The sequence below is a fragment of the Phodopus roborovskii genome, unplaced genomic scaffold (genome assembly GCF_943737965.1).
Source record: "Phodopus roborovskii unplaced genomic scaffold, PHOROB, whole genome shotgun sequence".
Lineage (NCBI taxonomy): Eukaryota > Metazoa > Chordata > Mammalia > Rodentia > Cricetidae > Phodopus > Phodopus roborovskii.
The window spans coordinates 31555306-31574753 of NW_026126517.1; the positions used below are offsets into that span (position 1 = coordinate 31555306).

Here is a 19448-nt window from a genome sequence, read left to right on the forward strand (position 1 = left end):
GCAGAAGTGGGTTCAACTGCATGACATCCAGAGACATCCACACAAATCGTCAGTACAGCAGCTTGTGTGCTTTTAACTCTTTCCTGCATCAGTGTTTGCCACTGTCAAAGTAGGCTCCTAGCAAGGCATCAATTCATAGCAGGATGGGAGGGAGGAGGGCTGACTGTGCTCACACTATAAGTTATCTCAAAGGAGAGGTCTCAAGATGGAACGGCTTGTGTTTTCCTCAAAAGCCTACTCTTCTGAGACTGTCCAAAAGCACTGTGGAGTCCTGGGTGGTAAAACACTCACCTAGCATGTGTGAGGGCCCACGTTCAATCCCCAGCATTAACGGAAAAAAAGGGGGGCTCTCTGTTCTTTCCAGAAGGACAGGTGACCAGTGCCTGATCCCAGCAGGGGAGATGACACTGTGGATGGTAGGGAGCCTGGTGGCGGTGATCAATCTTTTATGCCTGTCATTCTGGAAAATGAGTGAATCAGTGCTCTGGAAGCTGACAGGTCTCCAGCAGGAAGTCACCTCGAGTCATAAAATGACAGGTGGTGGGAAAAGGGCCTGAGCTGACTTGCTTCTGTCTGTTTTGAATTCCAGAGAGGAAGAATCCCAAGATGGCAAGAGGCCAGCCCCCCTTTCACCCAGAGTCCTCCTCACAGGAGCACACTGTTTGCTCCTCACAGAAACAAACCAACAAAACCCAGCCAGGGTTCATTGCCACCTCCCCAGGTGTGCAGGGAACAAGAAAACCAAGGTACTGTTTGAGTAACTCGGTATGATACGAACAGGGCAGAGGCGTGTGGCAGGGCCTGCTCAGCACCTCTCTTTTAACCATTACTCCACCTCACCTGGTCTCCCAGACTTGCCAGCATAACTACGGGGGACCATCTGGATGCAGAGCCTCCCTAGCCTCCTTAACTCTTCCTCCAGGAAGCCCTCCTAGATTCCCTCGACACCTTCTAGCTTGATCTTTGAAGGTCATACACAGGAAGTTCCTGGAAATTCCTCTGCTCTCTGGCCATGAGTAATCACTATAAAAGCCTAGTAAATGCTGGTTGGATATACCCATCATATCATCACTGGGTGACACACAAGGAGAGCCCTTGCTCTCCGTGCGACTCCCTCACAGCCATCCATTTCCTATAGACTCTTTTCAACCATTCTTCCCAGTTATCCCTGAGCAGTAATGCAGCCCTGAGCAGTAATGCAGCTGGTGTCAGATCAAAGTTTTCTGGAAACAGCCTAGCATCAAGTCTGTCCATCTGTTTGGGCACGACTAGCTTTTCAAACTATGTGCTGTGGTCAAAAAGCTGTGTGTCTCCGAGCTGTTTCCTAACCCATATCCTATGCTGTTGGGAGATGATGATGTAGAAAGGGTACTCAGTGTGGAGTCACCTGTCCTCGTTCCTGGTGAACTGCCACGGATCTCTTAGGAAGTAAGAAGACTTGACAGTGAGACGGGGCGGGTGAATGAATAGGGCAAAAAGTCTTAAACCCAGGCCTGGGACTCAGGTACTGCGCTAAGTACTTCCCCATGGGAGATGGTGGTGGGCCGGAGGCAGGAGGATGGTGGGGCCTGGATCCTTACACAGTCCTCAGGATGGAGTTGGCAGACCTGAGAAGCAGCACCTCTGGCATGGTCCCTGTGGGGTGGCTGCACCCCTCGAGCTCACCCTGGAGAGAGCGAGAACCTCAGAGGGCGTGTCACAGCGTCCCCAGGGGAAAGCCACCGCAGCCCCAGAGAGGCCCAACTCGACCAGACCGCCCTGCAACAGAGACACAGTGTGAGTCACACTGCCCAGGCCTAGCAGGGCAGGGGCAGCTGCCTTCCTTTGAGGCGTGACTCACCACCACTCCTGGGGCTGGGTACCTGACTGCCTTTTTATGCCTCTTAAACCCACACATTCATTCGTTCCTTCAATAGGGGGACAACACAAGTTCACTAAGAGGTGACTTGGTGAGGCTCTGGGCTCACTAGACTGCTCACCCACAAGAGCAAATCAATCAGATTTCCAGGACTATTCCCTGTTTTGCAAAGCTGTTGATCACTGTCCACTAGCCTGTCTGGTACCTGAAGTGTTCATCTGTCGCTACTCAGGGGCAAAGAGAAAACCAGCTTCCAGAAATCCTGAGAAAGTTCTTAATGGAGGTGTTGGTTACCTCATTACCGCCCTTCATCCTAAAAACCCCAAAGATGTGGTGGGGCCCCCAAAGAAGGCCGAGTTCACACTTTGCCAACCTGTTACCTTGTTCACCAGACCTCACATCCCAGCTTCCTTTTGGTCCTCACAGACTGCTTTGTCTCAAAGATGAAGCCCCTGACAGCTCTCTCCAGTCCTTGCCCCCGACCCGAGACGCCCACAGAAGACTCCCAGCAAGGACTTGTCCAGCAGGCTCTGCCCCAAACTCCCCGCTCACCTTCCTCTTCCTTGTGGCAGCAGGTTCAGGGCTACATACCCCCTGCTCCTGCAGCTAAGGCATGGTGAATCTGAGAACTGGCTGCTGCAGTAGCCTAGGTTCCGGGTGATGAGCCACAAGGGCTGGGCATGTGTGGGGACCCGCCCCAGACTGCCTTAGGGCTCCTGGTGAGGTGTGGCCCCAGATACCTCTGACCTACATGGCACAGGACCCAGCTGCCCACCTATGTGGCTCTTACATAAGTGGGGCGGGAAGCAGGACAGGTACCTGTCAGTGCAGTACTAGAGACAGCTTGTTGGCTGTGAACCCTAACAGAGCCTTGGAAAGATTACTCCTGCTACTGGACCTGTGTACCTGGGAGAGCCCACCCAGGGCCACTGGGGCTGGACCAGAAGATTGACCTGTTTGTTCAGTTTGGTTTTGGGGTCCATGTTATGGTTCCTAAGTACACATACCTTGTCAAATAGAGGGAACTGGGATTTCTGTATCCTCTGTTCTACTTGTAATGTCAGTAATGCCCCATTTTTCAGATGAGTTCATGGAGACCCAGAAAGCACTAGACTTGCTCCTTGCCCATAGCCAGTGTGTTTAAGCTGGCTCTCCACAGCTGGAACTGAATGAAGCCAGGATGCCAGGACACTGGCTTATCCCGCACTTGCATCACAAAATCAACCATCCTATCCACCTTACCTCATGGACCTTGCCCTTGGCTTTCTAATGCCTCCAATCTCCCCACAATACTGGCAAGTTTGCAGCTGCAATGGCTAGCACTCTCTACAAGGGTCCTGCTGCCAGGAGAGCCTCTGACCACCTCTCCATCTGGCTTCTCAGATTTCTCTGTTTCTTGTCCCCTTTGAGAAATCCAGCCATATCTTCATCTTTAATTATCCCCTAGGAGCTAAACTCCAAACCCCAAACTGCTCCTAGGCAGAGATAAGAGGCTAGAGGTTCCCCAGCCAGTGGGAGGGAGGGAAAATGGCAAACCCTAATTTAATCCACAAGCAGGGCACAGAGACAGCAACAGGGTGTGGAGGCAAGAGATTGTTGGGAGGTCCTCTGCCCCTTGGGTGACAGATAGCTACCAACACCCCATCTTCAAGATACTTCTAACCTTCATCCTGTTTTAATGCCTTAACAGCGTTTTTCCCAAGTGGCTCCTGCCTACTGCTTCACCTTGTGACATCCAGGACTTGCACTCTTCACTCTGAAACCTGCTGAACCATTTTAAGAACTTTCTAGAAACCCACTACTCATTCCATCCATAGACTTCCACACTCAGAAGCACTCTTCCTGTTTGAGAAAACGGTAGGACCCTGGAAGTTCAGGCCCAGCCATATGAAAGGCCTTTGGATTTTCCTCCCACCAAGAGAACTAATGATGTCCTTCCCTTCCTTCCCCAGGGCTGGCTGAGCCAGTGGCTTAATGCTTGGGGGCAGCACTGGGTTGTACTGTGGGGAGGGGTGGCAACATCTACACTTGAAGGCAAAGGCAGCCTCATGCCTAAGTTTTCAGGCTCCCTGGGTGGCTGGGTATAGTTTCCACATTGATGAGATTCAGGGAGCTTGGGAAATGTGTAAGTCCCTTTCCAATCCTTTGGGAAACCTATCAGTGGGCCTCCTCCAGTTGAGTTCTACTCCCCAAGCCCCACTTGCTCCAAGAAGCGGGTCTGAGAGGGACTCCCTGCTGTCTCTTCCTAGAGCTGGCTAGCTAGTCCAAGGCATGGAGTTAACATTTATGGGCTAGCAATCACTGGGAAACTAAAATATTAACTCAGTCCTTATACCCAGAGTTGGAAATAACTTCTCCCTGTACCGGTGACTGACAGCTTCTGGGGGTCCTCCCTTCTACCCTGGGTGTTGATTTAATGCCTTCTATGTGCCAGATGGGCATGTGGGCTGTGTGGGCAGAGGTGAGCCAACCGGATATGGCTTAGAGATAGTGTGCTTGATGGGTGATAAACATGTATGTATTCAAGGCTACTGGAAGGTGGGGGTGTCATCAGTGACAGTCTTGGGGAGGGCAAAGAGAGAACATTGAGTAGGGCTTAAGGGATGATTACTTCACGCGAAGCAATGGGGATAGGGCAGGGGAAGCTAGGCTGTGGACCATCCAGTCTTAGTTCCCCACTCATGGGTGGGGTCTTGGGCCAAAGTAAAGACCTGCTGGGTATGTGTAGTCTTTGGGAAAGGATTAGGGTAAGGCTTACAAACCTAACACTGCTCAGGGTCACCAGATTGGAGCAGACATCCTGGGGCCCTTGACAGACTGAGTCCCAACAGGAGTGTGTTGTTTACTGAGGGGCCTCACCCTCCAACAATTCAACCTAGCTAAGCCTTGGCTCCCATCTTGAAGGGTGGAGCAGCCATCTAGCCAGTTCACTTTTTAACCCAGCTGGCAGTGCCTAGACTAAGTGTTCAGCGTTGTCAAGCCAAATTGCCTGTGTAAGGAAATAAATACACCAGTCATCAAGTTCTATTACAGTCACTCACAGGAGTTGGCTAGCAAATTGGTCAAACCCGAGGCATGGTCTCTGGACACTAATCTTTGGATTCTGGCACAGGCTTTGCCTTGATCATGTGACTTCAGATCTCTGGTACTCCATATTCTGAGATGTCTCAGGTAAAGGGCCTCCCAGTTTCAGGACTGTGACAATTAAGGGACTAGGCTAGAATTCTGTTTTTCTAAGTAGAAATAAGGTTACAGGTTTGCACATTGCCAGGATCTCACGCCTGAAAGGGTAGGGGGAAGCACACAGGAATAAGAACAGTATTTGCTCTTAACTTTCCTATACCAAGCACTTACTGGGTGTTGTGCAATGTTTTCCATGTTTTCACATCTGTGTGGAAACATCCATCCTCACAACAGCCCAATGAAAAACTGCTGCTGTCCACATCTTATAGATGAAGAAATGCACTCAGACCCACAGTTCAGAGAGGTTAGGCTCCAAAGCTCCTGTCCTTAGCCAGATAGCCCGGAAGAAGTCTTGCCAACCTCCCCGGGTGATAGGATGGGCACAAGGCTAAAACAAGAAGGTCAGAAGAGAATGGGGCATTTCACCACCTTTCTGCACCTGTTCTTGACTGTGTATCAAATATCCAGGGTTGTGAAAATTTTTATGGATAATAAGAAAGGTCAGAACTCCAGTTTTGAAATCCGAAGGAAGCTGTATTCTTTTTTCAAACCCAAATATTTCTCTCTCTCTCTCTCTCTCTCTCTCTCTCTCTCTCTCTCTCTCTCTCTGTGTGTGTGTGTGTGTGTGTGTGTGTATGGACATGTGTACATACATGTGGGAGTCAGAGAACAAGAGTTGATTTGAATGTTTTCAGGTATTGGTTCTCTGGTTCTACTATGTGGGCTCAAGGGATCAAACTTAGGTTTTTCAGTCTTGGCTGCAAATGCCTCAGCTGCTGAGCCATTACTGACAGATACAGGGGAGGCAGTGTGAAGCTCAAAGCTGACAGACTTCTAGCCCCAAAATGACTTGAAAAACACTGACTGCCATTTATTTGAAGTGCTGCACTGTGTCTCTGTGCTCTTTTTCCCCACGGAGCCTCAGCTACCCTATCTACAGAAAACAACTGGGCTATGTGGGGGGCTGTAAATACCAGCTCTGGTCTAAGAGGGGTCTCTGCTTCTCTCCCAGGGAGATGTGGGGAGGGAAACACACTGCTGTTTCTCCAGGAGATCCTCACTATAGAGGGAAGCCTTCGATCAGTCCAGCCAGCTGATGCTGGCCCCTGTCCTGGGGGACACACCAGCCAAAGAAGAGAAACACAACCACAATCTGGGGGCTCTGCTGTGAGGTGGTTGGGGCGTCACTGAGCCGCAGCAGGGAATCTAACTGTAGAATTTCTGAGGCACCGGAATATACCAGATAATGTTCCAGTTACTGAACAGTACTTGCTCTTTTAGCTGTCTTGACTAAATGTGACTCCCATTTTATGAGGAAGCAGAAGTGCAATGAGATGAAGTAAACTGCCAAAGGTCACACAGCCAGCATTGGGGACAGCAGGGACCCAGGTGAGCAGACTCCAGAGTTCATGTTTTTGTTGTCAAATTTTTATTTTGTTTTCTGGTGTTGAGAATAGAATAAGGTTGAATAAATCACTTGTGCATGCTGGGTAATCTCTGCCTTAAGCTTCCCTCAGCCCCAGCTCTATGAAGCCCCCAAGCCCATTCTAGCAACATGAAATTTCCTAGAAACAACTGACCCAGAACAGCAGATATCGTGGCTAAGTAACTGGTTTAATATGTTTATGTTTGTAAATCCTCCAAACTAACATAGTTTCATTCCTCTCAATGCCCAATTCATAATATTGACCATTCAGCCAAGAATGACTAGACATCTAAAACTATGCATGATCAAGGGGGAAAGGCAATAACAGCAACAAACCCTGATATGGCACAGTTATGGAAATGAAGATACCAGGACTTTACAGCAGTTATTAAGGCAAGTTGGAGAATTAAAGAGGGAAAAAGTAGTCACCATCCTTTGTGTGTGTGTGTGTGTGTGTGTGTGTGTGTGTGTGTGTGTGTGTGTGTGAGAGAGAGAGAGAGAGAGAGAGAGAGAGAGAGAGAGTCTGTCTGTCTGTCTTTGTGTTTGTCAGTCAGCCAGTCTATCTGGGTATATGTATGCTGTATATATGTTTTGTCCTATTCAATGGGTATATGCATGTGTGTACTGGGATGTATGTGGGTACATGCTTATGTGGGTGCATGTGGAGATCAGAGATTGATATTGGGTATCTTCTCCGGTCACACTCTACCTTAGTCATTGAGCCAGGGTCTCTCACTTGAATCCTGATCTCACCAATTTGTTGGGTCTAGCAAGCTAGTTTGTCACAGGATTCCCTTTTTCTGCCTCCCCAAAGCGAGGATGACAAGAGGACTACCAGCCACATCCTCCCAGATTTACATGGGTGCTGGACACTCACTTGCATAGCAAGCTCTTCACTGATTGAGCCCTCCCTCTAGCCCTCAGGGAGGAAGTCTCCACAGAACAAGAAATGTATGACAAGTACAACCTCTGAAGTTAAAGGGTCACCAGACCCCAGGGTAGATTGAAAAGAAGTGTTAGCAAACTTGAAGACAAGTAATAGAAAGTATTCAATCCAAGGAAAAGAGAGGAAAGAATTTTAAACTGGATATGACAAAATATTACTGAGGTAAGTTGAAGAACTGATTAAAAAGATGCCTGAGGAGAGAGAAAACATTATTGGAGCCTTCATGATGGCATAGACCTGAAGTCCAGCACTTGAACTTTGGCAGGATGGAGAGGCCAGCCTGGGATACATAGGAGCCCCTGCTCCAAAGCAAATAAAAGGAAACAGAAAAGAGGGGGGAGAGGTAAGGGAAGAAAGAGAGAGATTGATTTAATATTGGCCAAATTGACCACAGATCAATATAATCTCATAAAAATCCCAGATGGTGTCCTTGCAAACATTGAAAAGACCCAGGAGCTGGAGACAGGGCTCAACAGTTAGGAGAACTGACTGTTCTTCCAAAGAACCGAGTTCAATTCCCGGCATCCACATGGTAGCTCACAACTGTAGCTCCAGTTCCAGGAGATCCAATGCTCTCTTTGACCTCCATGCGCACCAGGCACACACCTGGTATACAGACACACACACAGTCAAGCTATCCACCCACACAAATTTAACAACAACAACAACAACAATAAATAATGCTTCCAAAAAGAAAACTCAAGACCCAGAATAGGACAAAGTTGGAAACTTCACATTTGCTGATTCCAAAGCATATTGAATATCTACTATAATCCAAATGATGAGGCACTAGAACAAGGGTAGACATATGGACAAGTGCAGTGCAGTAATTAGTTCAAGTTTCTTGTGAATTTACAGTGAACTGATTTTCACCTAGTTGAGAAGACAACCCAACAGAGAAATAAGGGTCTTTCCAGCAAGCGGAGGTGACTGAGGAAGGATGAAGGCAAAGCCCATTCCCTGCCAGCCACAAAACATTAACTCAAAATAGAGCAAACTAATATAAAGTATTTGATCTAATTCAATGTGCATTCAGTTGCTTACTGCAAAAGCTAAAGCTGTAAAAACATTGGAAGAAGGAAATCTTACAACTGTGAATTAGGTAAGATTTCTTGCACACTGTACCAAAAATACAAACAAAAGAAAAACAGATAAGTTGAGTTGGGCAGTGGTGGTGCACGCTTTTACTCCCAGCACTTGGGAGGCAGAGGCAGGCAGATCTCCGTGAGTTTGAGGCCAGCCTGGTGTACAAGCTACACAGACAAACCCTGTCTCAAAAAAAAAAAAAAAAAAAAAAAAAAAAAAAAAAATCAAAACAAAAAAACCAAAGCCAGGTAAGTTGGGTATAATCCAAATTAAAACTATCTGAGCTTCAAGGGACATGATTGAGAACATGAAAAGTTAACCCAGAAAATTAGAGGAAATATTTTCAAATCAGATATGTGATAAAGAGACTTGTGTTTAGAACATGTAAAGAGTTCTCACCCCTCAATAAAGAATAATAGACAAAGGAGATTTGAAAAGACATCTCTATGAAGAAGATAAAAGGCTCTTTAAGTGTTACTCAACATACTCAGCCAGCCATCAGGAAACACAAATCAAAGCTAGATGAAGTAACAACTTACACCTGCCAGGGTTGCTGTAATCAATGAGGTGAAGGGAGTTGGCAAAAGTATGGTCATGCTAGAACCCTTGCAACTGCTCAGAGCAAAGGAATGGCAATGCTGGAGCCCTTGCAACTTCTCAGAGGATGGCTTCTTCCACTTTGCAAAAGGTTATGTGTTGAGCTGGGTAAGGGGTGCACTCCTTTAACCCCCAAACCTGGGAGGTTGAGGCAGGCAGATCTCTGAGTTCGAGGACAGCCTAGTCTACACTGAAAAGTCTAGGCTAGCCAAGGGTACACAGTGACACCCTGTCTCAAATACGAAAATAAAATTTTAAAAGGTTATGTATCTGACTCAGCAGTTCTTTTATTGTTATATACCAAGGAGAAATGAAAATAGATGTTGACATCCAAACTTGGACATGGATATTCAGAATAGCCTGATAATTACAACACCTAAGTGCCTATCAATGGATGAAGGGGTAAACAAGTTGTGACATATAAAGGAATATTATTTAGGCATAAAAGAAATGAAACAAACTGCCACACCTTTAATCTGGCATTTGGGAGGCTGTGGTAAGAGAACTGCTTTGAGTTCAAGACCAGCCTGGGTGGCACAGTGAGACCCCATCTCAACACCCTACATGCACAGACACACAAACAGAAGGAGACACTAATACATGCAACATCATGACTGAGTCATTAAAACATTAATGCTAAATGAAAGTGGTTAGCCGCAATAGGTCATACATCACCTTGTTTCAATGGATTGTCTCTGCACAGACTAATTAGTAGTTTCCTCAGATTAACTGCATCAAAGGGCTGATGGGTGCAGGTGAAGACAATATTCTAAAATCCATTGTGGTTATGGTTACATATCCCTTTGAATATACCACCAAACAAATTGTACACTTTAAACAAGTAAATTTTATGTATGTGACTGTATCTCAGTGAAGCCATAATATTTTTAAAAATAAAAGATTCATAGCAACCTAATATATGCTTTAACATACACTTATAATGCATACACATTTAATGTTCTAACATGCATATGTTTTCTGGGATTTCTGAGAAGAAGAAAGGGGGGACAGGGTAGAGAGAGATATTTGAAGAAACTGTATCTGTTTTTTTTTTTAAGTTTGGTAAAAAAAAAAATATTAACCTATAAATTACATAAGAAAGTCTAGAACATTCATGTCACTGGGGCTCAGCTGAATTTTAACAAAAAGAAAATTAAAATGACACTTAAACCCTTCATGGTCAAACGCCTTGAAACAAGGAAACATAAACAAGGGGCAAAGACAGTATTTTAAAAAACAATGGAGGGTTGGGGGGAAAGGACACCAAAAAAAAAAAAAAAAAAAAAAAAAAAAAAGGAGGGGGGCAAACAGAAGTGACTCCACAGAGATCAGAGATGGCAGTAAGGCTGTAGCCAATGCTTGGATTCAAACCAGAATCCTCTTCAGTTTTAGAAGGTAAAAGGACAACATTCTTCTGCAAATGAAAGATGTGAGGATTTGTCACAAAAACTGCTGTAATAGGTTGACATCACGTCTGCAAATTCTTTGTTGAGATTGGATCTCCATGGGGTAGCCCAGCCTGGCTTGAACTCCATCTGCATGCCTCATTGTCCTGAGCGTTGGAATTGCAAGAGTATGCCACCTTGCCTGGCCATCCTGCAAATTCTTAACACTGCTTCTGTTAGTAGGTGATATCTAATTAATCCCACCCGCACCCCTTAATAAGCGCTAGCCCATTGTTGGCTTCTAACAAACATTGCAGGGAAGTGCCTAGCTTCCAAGACTAGGTCAAAAAAGCAACAGTAGTTTCTACCTAACTCTTTCAAAGCAGGTCATTTTGGACCCCTGACTGGACCATGGAAGGCATGATGGTGACATCATTCAGGGGAGACACATAGAAATACATATGCTAAAGTGACCAGAGGGCCACTTCTCAGCACATTGAGTTTTCTCAGCACAGGCTCCAGACATGTGAATGATGATTCTCAGACATCCCTAGCAGCCCCGATGACCAGCCACCAAATGTGGAGACACTCAAGTAGCTCATAGAGAGGATCAGTGGCAAAGAACTAAGTTCTCCAGACAATGCCAGCATAGTAATTGAAAATGTCTCCCAAATTATCCACATCTTATCACTGGCAACTTGTAAATATGACTTTACTGGTGGGTGGGGTGTGGACGTGATTAAGGACTGCTGGATAGGAAGAGTATCTTGTATTACCAAGAGGACTCTACATACAATCACACGTTCTGAAGGAGGTGGCAGAGTTCAGGATGGTGGTGGTATGTGTGACATATACCAAACAAAACAAGAAACTCAAATGACCTTTGGCAGAATAAAGAATACATTGTGGCATACATACAAAGAAGCAAAAATATGCCTGACAATGCAAGGAAAGTACTACTGGGACACTTAATGACATGGATGACATCTCAGGCATAAGGTATGACAAGAGCCAGGCACAGAAGTATGCATTCCATTCCATGTGTGTTGGCTTGCACAAATGGTGTTCAAGAACGGCTAGAGCAATGGGTGGACATGAAGGACTTTTCCAGGAATAAGGAATATTTCCTATATTCCAGTTGGGCTATTGATCATGTGGTGTGCACACTGAAGTCATCACGCTGTAAGTCAGTATGTTTCACTGTAAGCAACGTTTGCCCCCATTGGTAAGACTCCACCTCCCTACTCAGCTCCTCAGATGGACACTCTGCAAGTGAGATTTTGGGGAGCGAGGTCCAGGTGTCTCTTCTGTGATTTATACTTTCCCAGCACTAAGCAAGCCCTGTTCTTAAGCATTTTCCATACACGTTGTCCTCTGTCAAGAGCCACAACAAGGGATCCAGGAGACTGCCTTTTCTTTTATTAATTAATTTAATTGTTAATTTTTAATTAATTTATTCCTTGGCATGTCATACACACACAAAATACATTCTGGTCACAGTCACCATCTACCCTATCTTATCCCCATCCCTTGCCCCAAGTCTCTCTTCTCAACAAGTGCCCCTCCTACTAACATTTTTAAAGGTTTGTGTTTATTATTTTTAATTATGTGTATTTTGGGGTAGGGTACATGCATGCCAGTGCCTGAGGTGGCCAGAAGCTGGAGTTACACTGGGTGTAGGGAACTGAGCCTTGAACCTCTGCAAGAACAGATGTGCCCTTAATCACTGAGCCATCTCTCCAGCCCCATACTATCAGGAATTGTGTTTTATGACCCACTGAGTTTAGTCAGGGCTGCATACATGGACATGGTGGCTGTACCACTAAAGACAACCTCTTCCACTTCCACAAGAGCCATCGGCTGCCAATAATACCTGGAGGAGGGGCCAGGCCCCATGACCCCCTCCCTCATCTGTGACTGAATGTTGATGGTTCCAGGCTTGTGCAGGTAATCCCAGCTGCTTTTAGTTCATGAGTATGACAGTCACTTAATTCGTAGAAGATAGCATTCCACAGTCTCCCCTCATTGTCTGGCCCTTCCATTCTCTCCACACCACAGGGGTCTCTTGAAGGGCTGGGTATGAAACAGAACTCTCCCATCACCGCTGTCCTCTCCAGAGATCCTTAAATTAAGTAAGAAATTCTACTTTCCTGGAGGTATTCAATAGAGTAGATTGATTCTGTGTGGGTGTAGTGACAGAACCCATCCTCCTGGAAGGGCATCAGTCAGTCATTTAAAAGAGCTTGCCTGGGGACACAGTGATTAACTTCGGTCCCAGCCCCTGACTTTGAGCCAGCTTGGCCTCTGCTGCTCCTGGCTAACAACCAACAACCCGGCAAGGACCCAGAGCTGGCCTTGGTTAGTCTGAAGACATCAGATTGGATTTCATATATCTGGGACCAGGCTTAGTTTGCCTCAGAGACTCTGAATTCCCAGACAGGTACTGCCCTTTGGGGACTCTTGGCATTACCACCTTGACTTTCTGTGGTCATTGTAGTCCCCAACTCTGCCATGTTCCCATTGGCCTTGAACCCCAAGGTCCTTCCTACCCTTTCTGTAGAGCTCTTCCCCCTATGAAACTGCTTACCTTTCAGGTCTCAGGTTTAAATTCTCCTTTAGTCCCCAAGACAAAGTCTATTATGTCACCTCTATTTTTTTTTAATTACCAACATCAAAACTCATTGTTATTAAGGTAAAATAAATATAGCGTAACAGTTGACTTTTTTTCCATTTAAAATGCATAATTCTCTGATCCTGAATATTTTTCCTTTCTTTTCTTTTATACATTAAAATTTTTTATTTGTGTGTTTGGGGGATGAGCATGAGGAGGGCAGTGGGCAACTTGCAGTAGTTGGTTCTCTTGGGTTCTGGGGACTGAACTCAAATTGTTAGGCTTGATGACAGACAACTTTTCGGAGTCATCTCACCAGCCACACACCCCTGTCTCCCTTTCCACTGGGAACAGAACCCATGTCCTCATGAAAGCCAAAGTAGTACCTACCACTGACACCCCCCCCAACCCACACACATCAGCATTATTTATTTATTTTTGAAGTTTAAAATTCTTTTTTGGTACCTACCATCAAACTCACAGTTTAATGGCTCATTACACAATTATTTATTAATGTCTGTCTTCTTGGTTGGTATGTAAATTCCTTAAGGTGGAGACTTGCTTTGTGGTCTATAATACTCTCTAGTGTTTAGGGCAATTCCTGAAGATTCAACAATAAGTAATTTTGAGTGAATGGGTATATTATAAACCAGAGGAAAACAATAGAGATATCAAAGGAAAGGAAGACCAGACACAAAGTGAACAGTGGGAGTCACAGGAAAAAACATCAGAACTGGAAGGCTCTGTGTGTTCCCAATGCCAAGGACGCTCATACCTTCGGTAACATTCTACTCTAGTTGTTTCACTTAGACTAGCACGCCCCTGAGATAGAGTGACCCCTCCCTGCCATCCTTGACAAGCTTTATCTGTGAGGACAGCTTTTCTTGCTAGCTTGCTGCAGCCTCCTGGACTATCTTCCATCATGGGCTCTCAGGCGGGTCCTCTCCACGTCTGGCTTCTGCCCAGCAGAGCTAAGACAGTAGCAGGCAACTCAGAGTGAGTGTGGGCAGTTTGGAGCCATCAATTCTATGGACCAATTCTCTGCCTCACTTCCCCCGGCTACCTTATATCCAGTCCCTTTGTGGCCATCATCAGATTCATTCCTTTCTTCCCACAGACTGCCACCCACTATGAGTGGCTCTGGAGCCTTCAAATGATGAAGGGATGCAGTGATCTGTTTCCTGCTCCTCTCTGGCTGTCCTAGACCTGTTTATCACAAATAAAGCACATCAGACTTCCCAGACCCATAAGTTAGCCTGGCCCCTGCCTGGTGGTCTGATGGCTACTTCTGCACAAGCATACTGCTCCTGCTACCATCCTGGGACCCTTAGCCTTTCAAACCTGAGGCCAACTGTCCTCCTCCCAGGTTCCTTTGGAAACTTCTTCCATTGAGGTGTTTCTCCTGGACCTGAGACTTGACATGACTAAGGCCTAATGGCTCAGGGAATGCTCAGTAAGGCTTCAGTCTCAAGAGGTACACCAGTTCTAGGCACCCCTTGGCTGCCCAATGTCTGTCACTCCACCACCAGCCAACCCTCTGCAGCATGAGGGAGGAGAGAGGAAGCAGGGGTCTGTCTCTCGGTTTATGGGAAATTTCTGGAACCACCCCTACCCCAGGAGCACAAATGTGGTGCTTTGGTGACTCCAATAAAGGCTCAATGGTCTCTCCTTGCAGCTACACTGCAAGGCTGCTGAGGTACATTCAACTGTCAGACAGGTGGGGAAACTGAGACTCAGAGAGGGTATGTCTTGCTTTGGTTACAGGGTAAGTCAGGAGTAGAGCTTGACCAGAGTCCAAGCCATGAGCTTTGCAGCCTACTACCAAGATGCCCTGGGGTTTGCTCTGGGTGCCTGTGGTGTGTGAGCCTGCAGCCCTGGAGACATCATCATACATGATCAAGGTCAAGAGAGGTCAGGCTGTTCATCTTCAATTGCACTGAGGGAGACCCTGAGACTCAGAGAGGGCCAACAACTCACCCAAAGTTGCTCAATGAGAAGGTGCTGGAACTGACATCCCAACCCTGACTCCAGTCCTTGTCTGTCCTACAGGGCCCTGATCCTATGCTCCTTCCCATAACAGAGCCCTTCCCTGCCCAGGTTGGGGAGCCTCCGGGCTTTGCCACCACAGTATTGTCAGTGAAACAGACCCAGGGCCTATCAGCTCGGATGCTCAGCTTCCTTCCTAGTGGCCAAGTCCCTGTCAACATGGACCTGACACATGGACTTCAGCAAACATTGGGGCTACTGACCCTACTCAGGCTCTCAGTTAGTAGAACAGGGGACTTAATTTTAGAGGTCTGGGCTTCTCGGGCATCTGTGAGCATCACCTGGGATGGCCTGTTAGCCATGAGAGATAGTACCCAGAGCCTCCAGGGTCTTTTTGTGCCAACAGCCCATGACCAGGGCCACAGCTGTTTCCCTACCCTTGCATCTCCTACAAGGGGGAGGGATATTGGGTACAGGTGAACAGCCGCCCACCCCTGGAGAGTTTGCTCAGAGGACTTCGTGGGACAGATTAACAGGTCCTCCTTTCTTTCTGCACAGCCCTTTTGAGGATAGTGGTCATGTTCTCAAACCCTTGCAGGTTCTGTACCAAGGGCTCAGACCTTGGCACTTAGCCTTGACCAACCCTGTATACAATCCAGCCACTTAGCACCCTGCTGTTCCTGAGCCCCTGCCTTCTACTATTCTAGGTTCTGTTTCTTACTCCTTCATGGGGCACAGATGCAGTCCTTTTAAATCAGTTGCCTTGGAACAATTTCAGCTACTGCTCATGTACAGTCAGCAAAGTCCAGGGACTTGCCAAGGTCATACAGCAGGCTGGAGCTGGGGTCATGGGCACTTTTCTGAACTTACCAGTTATTGATCCTATATGCCATGCACCACTCCACCCCAAGCCCCAGGGAAACAGAGGAACATGTCTGTTGACTGAATCCTTCTTTCTTAATAGCAGTGTGACTCATTCTTCAATCGAACCTCTTAAGGCCACCAGAGGAGCAGACACATTAAATGGCACATCAAAGGACAAATGTCCCTATCCCATTCCTTTTCCATCACAGAGATCAGGTAAAGAAATCAAGGCTCAGAAAGAAGCCGCTTGTACGTTCCTACAGCAAAATGAAGTCAGCCCCAAGCTCCATGTGCTGACACCTGACTTGGACTCACCTGGTTTGGGAGTTGTCTTGGGTGGTCCCCACGTTGGCACCCTGCTGCTGAGCATCTCTGCTGTCAGGCATGTTGGAGTCCCTGGACACACCGCAGTATCCTGCTTCGGAACTGCGTGGCATCTGCTGTGGGCATTCACCAAAGACAGCTCGGTCTCCCACAGTGAGAGGCTGGCCTTGAGTGGGCAGCGGGGGCGGGCATGGGGCAGAGGTGGGCGGTGCCTGGAGTGACCCAGAGGGCCCCATGTCCTCTCTATTTTCAGAAGCCCAGAATGTTCCTAGGCAGTGAAGTTGCTCGGGACGAAAACTTTCCTTTTCTTCCTGGTTTCACTGTGCTCAAGATGAGGAGAATTTCAATGAAGCCCGCCTTCATTTTTATGCAAATTGACCCCGGTTCTCCCAGAAGGTCTAGCCAATAGGCTCAGGACTTCTAGGCCCCCAGAAAACCTCCTCACTGTCTTTAAACACTTTGGAGCAAAGGGGGTTCCCAGCACAAATCCTGAGCCGGAGATGGCTGCTAGTCCCAATGTCCGTTCTACAGCCTCAGTTTGAACAGATGAATGCAACCCAAGAGGGTTTGTCTGGACCCGCGTGGCTCCACATCCTGTACTGGACACTACAGGAGATCCCTGGGGGAGGGTAGGAAAGCGGAACTACCAATAGGGGGAAATACTATATGGCTCATAGAAGCATCTGTACTAAAGTAGGAATGAAAGGGGGCCCCAAAATGTGATCATTAGGGACACCTAAACACAGTTGAGACGCGGCCTCTGTAACCCCTCTACTTTCCCATGGCCATCTTCCCCTCTGTCTATGCCTGTTTTCGTGTAAGAGCACCACGTATCAGACACATCACAATCCCAAACAGGTTCATCGTAGCTGATTACACCTTCGTAAACCCCATTTCCAAACAAGGCCCGTCTCTGAAGCTCTGGGTGGAAATTAATTTGGGGAAGACAAAATTTAACTCGGTGCAAATTGTGTACAGGAGGTTTGAGCAAGGGTTGCTATTGTTATTGGGGAAATCAGGCCCCCTTTGCAGGTCTGTAGTTCCGTTAATAAGAGAATTAAGGACCAGACACAGAAAGAAGCCTGAGAATGATTTTATTATAATTTGAGAGACAAACAACATGACAGGTGGGAAAACAAACAAACAAACAAACAAAAAAACCAAACCAAACCAAAACAAAACAAAAACCTGCCAAAGAAGGGAGCTGGAAGTCAAGTTTAAGTTAGGTATGAGGGTCAGAGGAACAGTGAATGATAAAGAAAGTCTATTTAGGCTTTTGGCTAGCATCTAAAACACAGACAAGAAGGAGAAAAAAGAACAGGTTTAGTACCAGGCTGTGGATCTGGATTCATGGGTGGGGGTGGGGTCCCCACAAGCTCTTCAGGTGGCAGAGAAATGAATTAGAAGTAAGGGAACCTGGCTCAGCATGACTTAGTTAGGCAGGCTGGTTCACATTTCGGGAGTCTGACCCTGAGCAGTTTATTTTTGATATATTTAAACATAGTACAACTTTGGGAAAAGTTTCCTCATGACAAATATCACAGCAAAGCTTAAGGCGTGGCTACACCTTCATTCCTTTGTGAAGCACTTGTCTTTTGTACAGGACCCAGGAGCTCTGCCTCAGAATGGTTCTAGTGACATTGAAAGAATGCTCAGGGCACGGGTCTAGGGAGGAAGGGTTGGTAAAAAAATATGATAGCCAACTCTTTCCAAAGTACATGGGACCTCCTTCATAAGGATTGGTGATCTGGGTGAGGCCTGGCTCTACAGATAATAAAGGTTACCTGCCAGTTTAACACAGCCACTCCCAGCTTTCTGGATGGAAAACAGGCATGCACATCCCTTCTGTTGAAGAGAGAAGCCTGTGTGTTTAACAGTTCTTGACTCTCTATTGCTATCTGTAAGCCCGTGGACCTCATGCCTTCTACAGGGTAGCAGATTCCAGGCTCTTGTGTCCCAAGACAAAAGATTGCACCAGGGACATGTGGCTAGAAATAGACAGAAAACATTTATTAAGGAGGAGAAAACTAAGTGGCATGTGCCTTTCATCCCAGTACTCTGGAGGCAGAGGCAGGCAGATCTCTGAGTTCAAGGCCAGCCTAGTCTACAGAGTGAGTATCAGGACAGCTAGGCACAAAGAAACTCGGTTTAAAAAAAAAAAAAAAAAAAAAAAAAAAAGGAGGAGAAGTAGAAGAGTCTTTGTAAGATATTTACATAGCACCCTCTTTTTCATGTTTGTGTATCATGGGCTTTTGTGGGGTATGTGTGTGCATACTTTACTAGATGAAGCCCAGGTGTTCCCCTGCTAGCCAGCTCTTTTCATATTTTAACCTTGCTGTAGCTTTCTATGATCTCTACTCTGCTGTCACACCAAGAGATGTCACCAAAAAGATCAATGAGTCTGTTAGTCACAGGTGATGCTACCCTAACTGAGGAAGTCAGGTGACTAAGAAACACTGGACTGTCCCAAAAAATTCGGGGCATGGCTCACATTTGCCCAAAGCTGCCTCCATAGTACAGCCCAAGTCTTCCTCCAGAGTCTCTTTAAATTTGTCCTGGCCCCTGTGTCTCCCTGGGCCTCAGTTGGAACGATTTAGATCACTAGATGCTGGCCTGGAGGCTGGCCAAAGTGACTGTCAGCTCCAACTGGACATGAGGAAGTAATGGGGAGAGGCCCTGATTGGCTGTGCTTCGGGGAGAGGTAATGTCACCATAAGTGATATCAGAGTGCTCCCATCATGGGGGACTGGATCAGAAGGGAGAAGGCGTGGCATTGTTGGCCTTTAAGTTCAGAAGCCTTGTTCAAGAGACTGGCAGTGTGCACAGGGCCTACTCAGGTCTCAATGGTGTTTTTGGGATTTTATTTTTTGTTTGTCTGTCTGTTTGCGTCATAAAGCTTTGTCAGGGCAATTTTTTAACCTTATAGATCTTTTGCCTATATATTATGGTTTCCAGTTTTATTTTTGCAGGCTTTCTTTTTCTTTTCGCTCTTCTCTCTCTCTCCCTCTCTCTCTCTCTCTCTCTCTCTCTCTCTCTCTCTCTCTCTCTCTCTTTCTCTTTCTCTCTCTCTTTCTTGTTTTGTTTTGTTTTTTGTTTTTTGAGACAGGATTTCCCTGCATTTCTTTGGAGGAGCCTGTCCTGGAACTAGCACTGTATGTAGACCAGGCTGGCCTCAAACTCAC

General features: G+C 46.5%; 1 protein-coding gene across 3 annotated transcripts in view; it reads right to left on the minus strand.

The window, feature by feature from the left end:
• Acsbg1 (acyl-CoA synthetase bubblegum family member 1) overlaps positions 1-16517 on the minus strand; it is a 54419-nt gene extending 37902 nt beyond the window's left edge. Inside the window, exons 1-2 of one of the 3 annotated variants that reach the window (XM_051197495.1) lie at positions 2411-2528; positions 1581-1758 (exon numbers count right to left, since the gene is read on the minus strand). In XM_051197495.1, coding sequence (XP_051053452.1) covers positions 1581-1630 — 50 coding nt within the window. In that variant the 5' untranslated portion in view covers positions 1631-1758; positions 2411-2528. Of the gene's footprint in view, positions 1-1580; positions 1759-2410; positions 2529-16257 lie in introns of those variants that run through there. The other 2 variants (XM_051197496.1, XM_051197494.1) reach the window with 2 other exon arrangements.
• Between the last annotated feature and the right edge of the window lie 2931 nt (positions 16518-19448).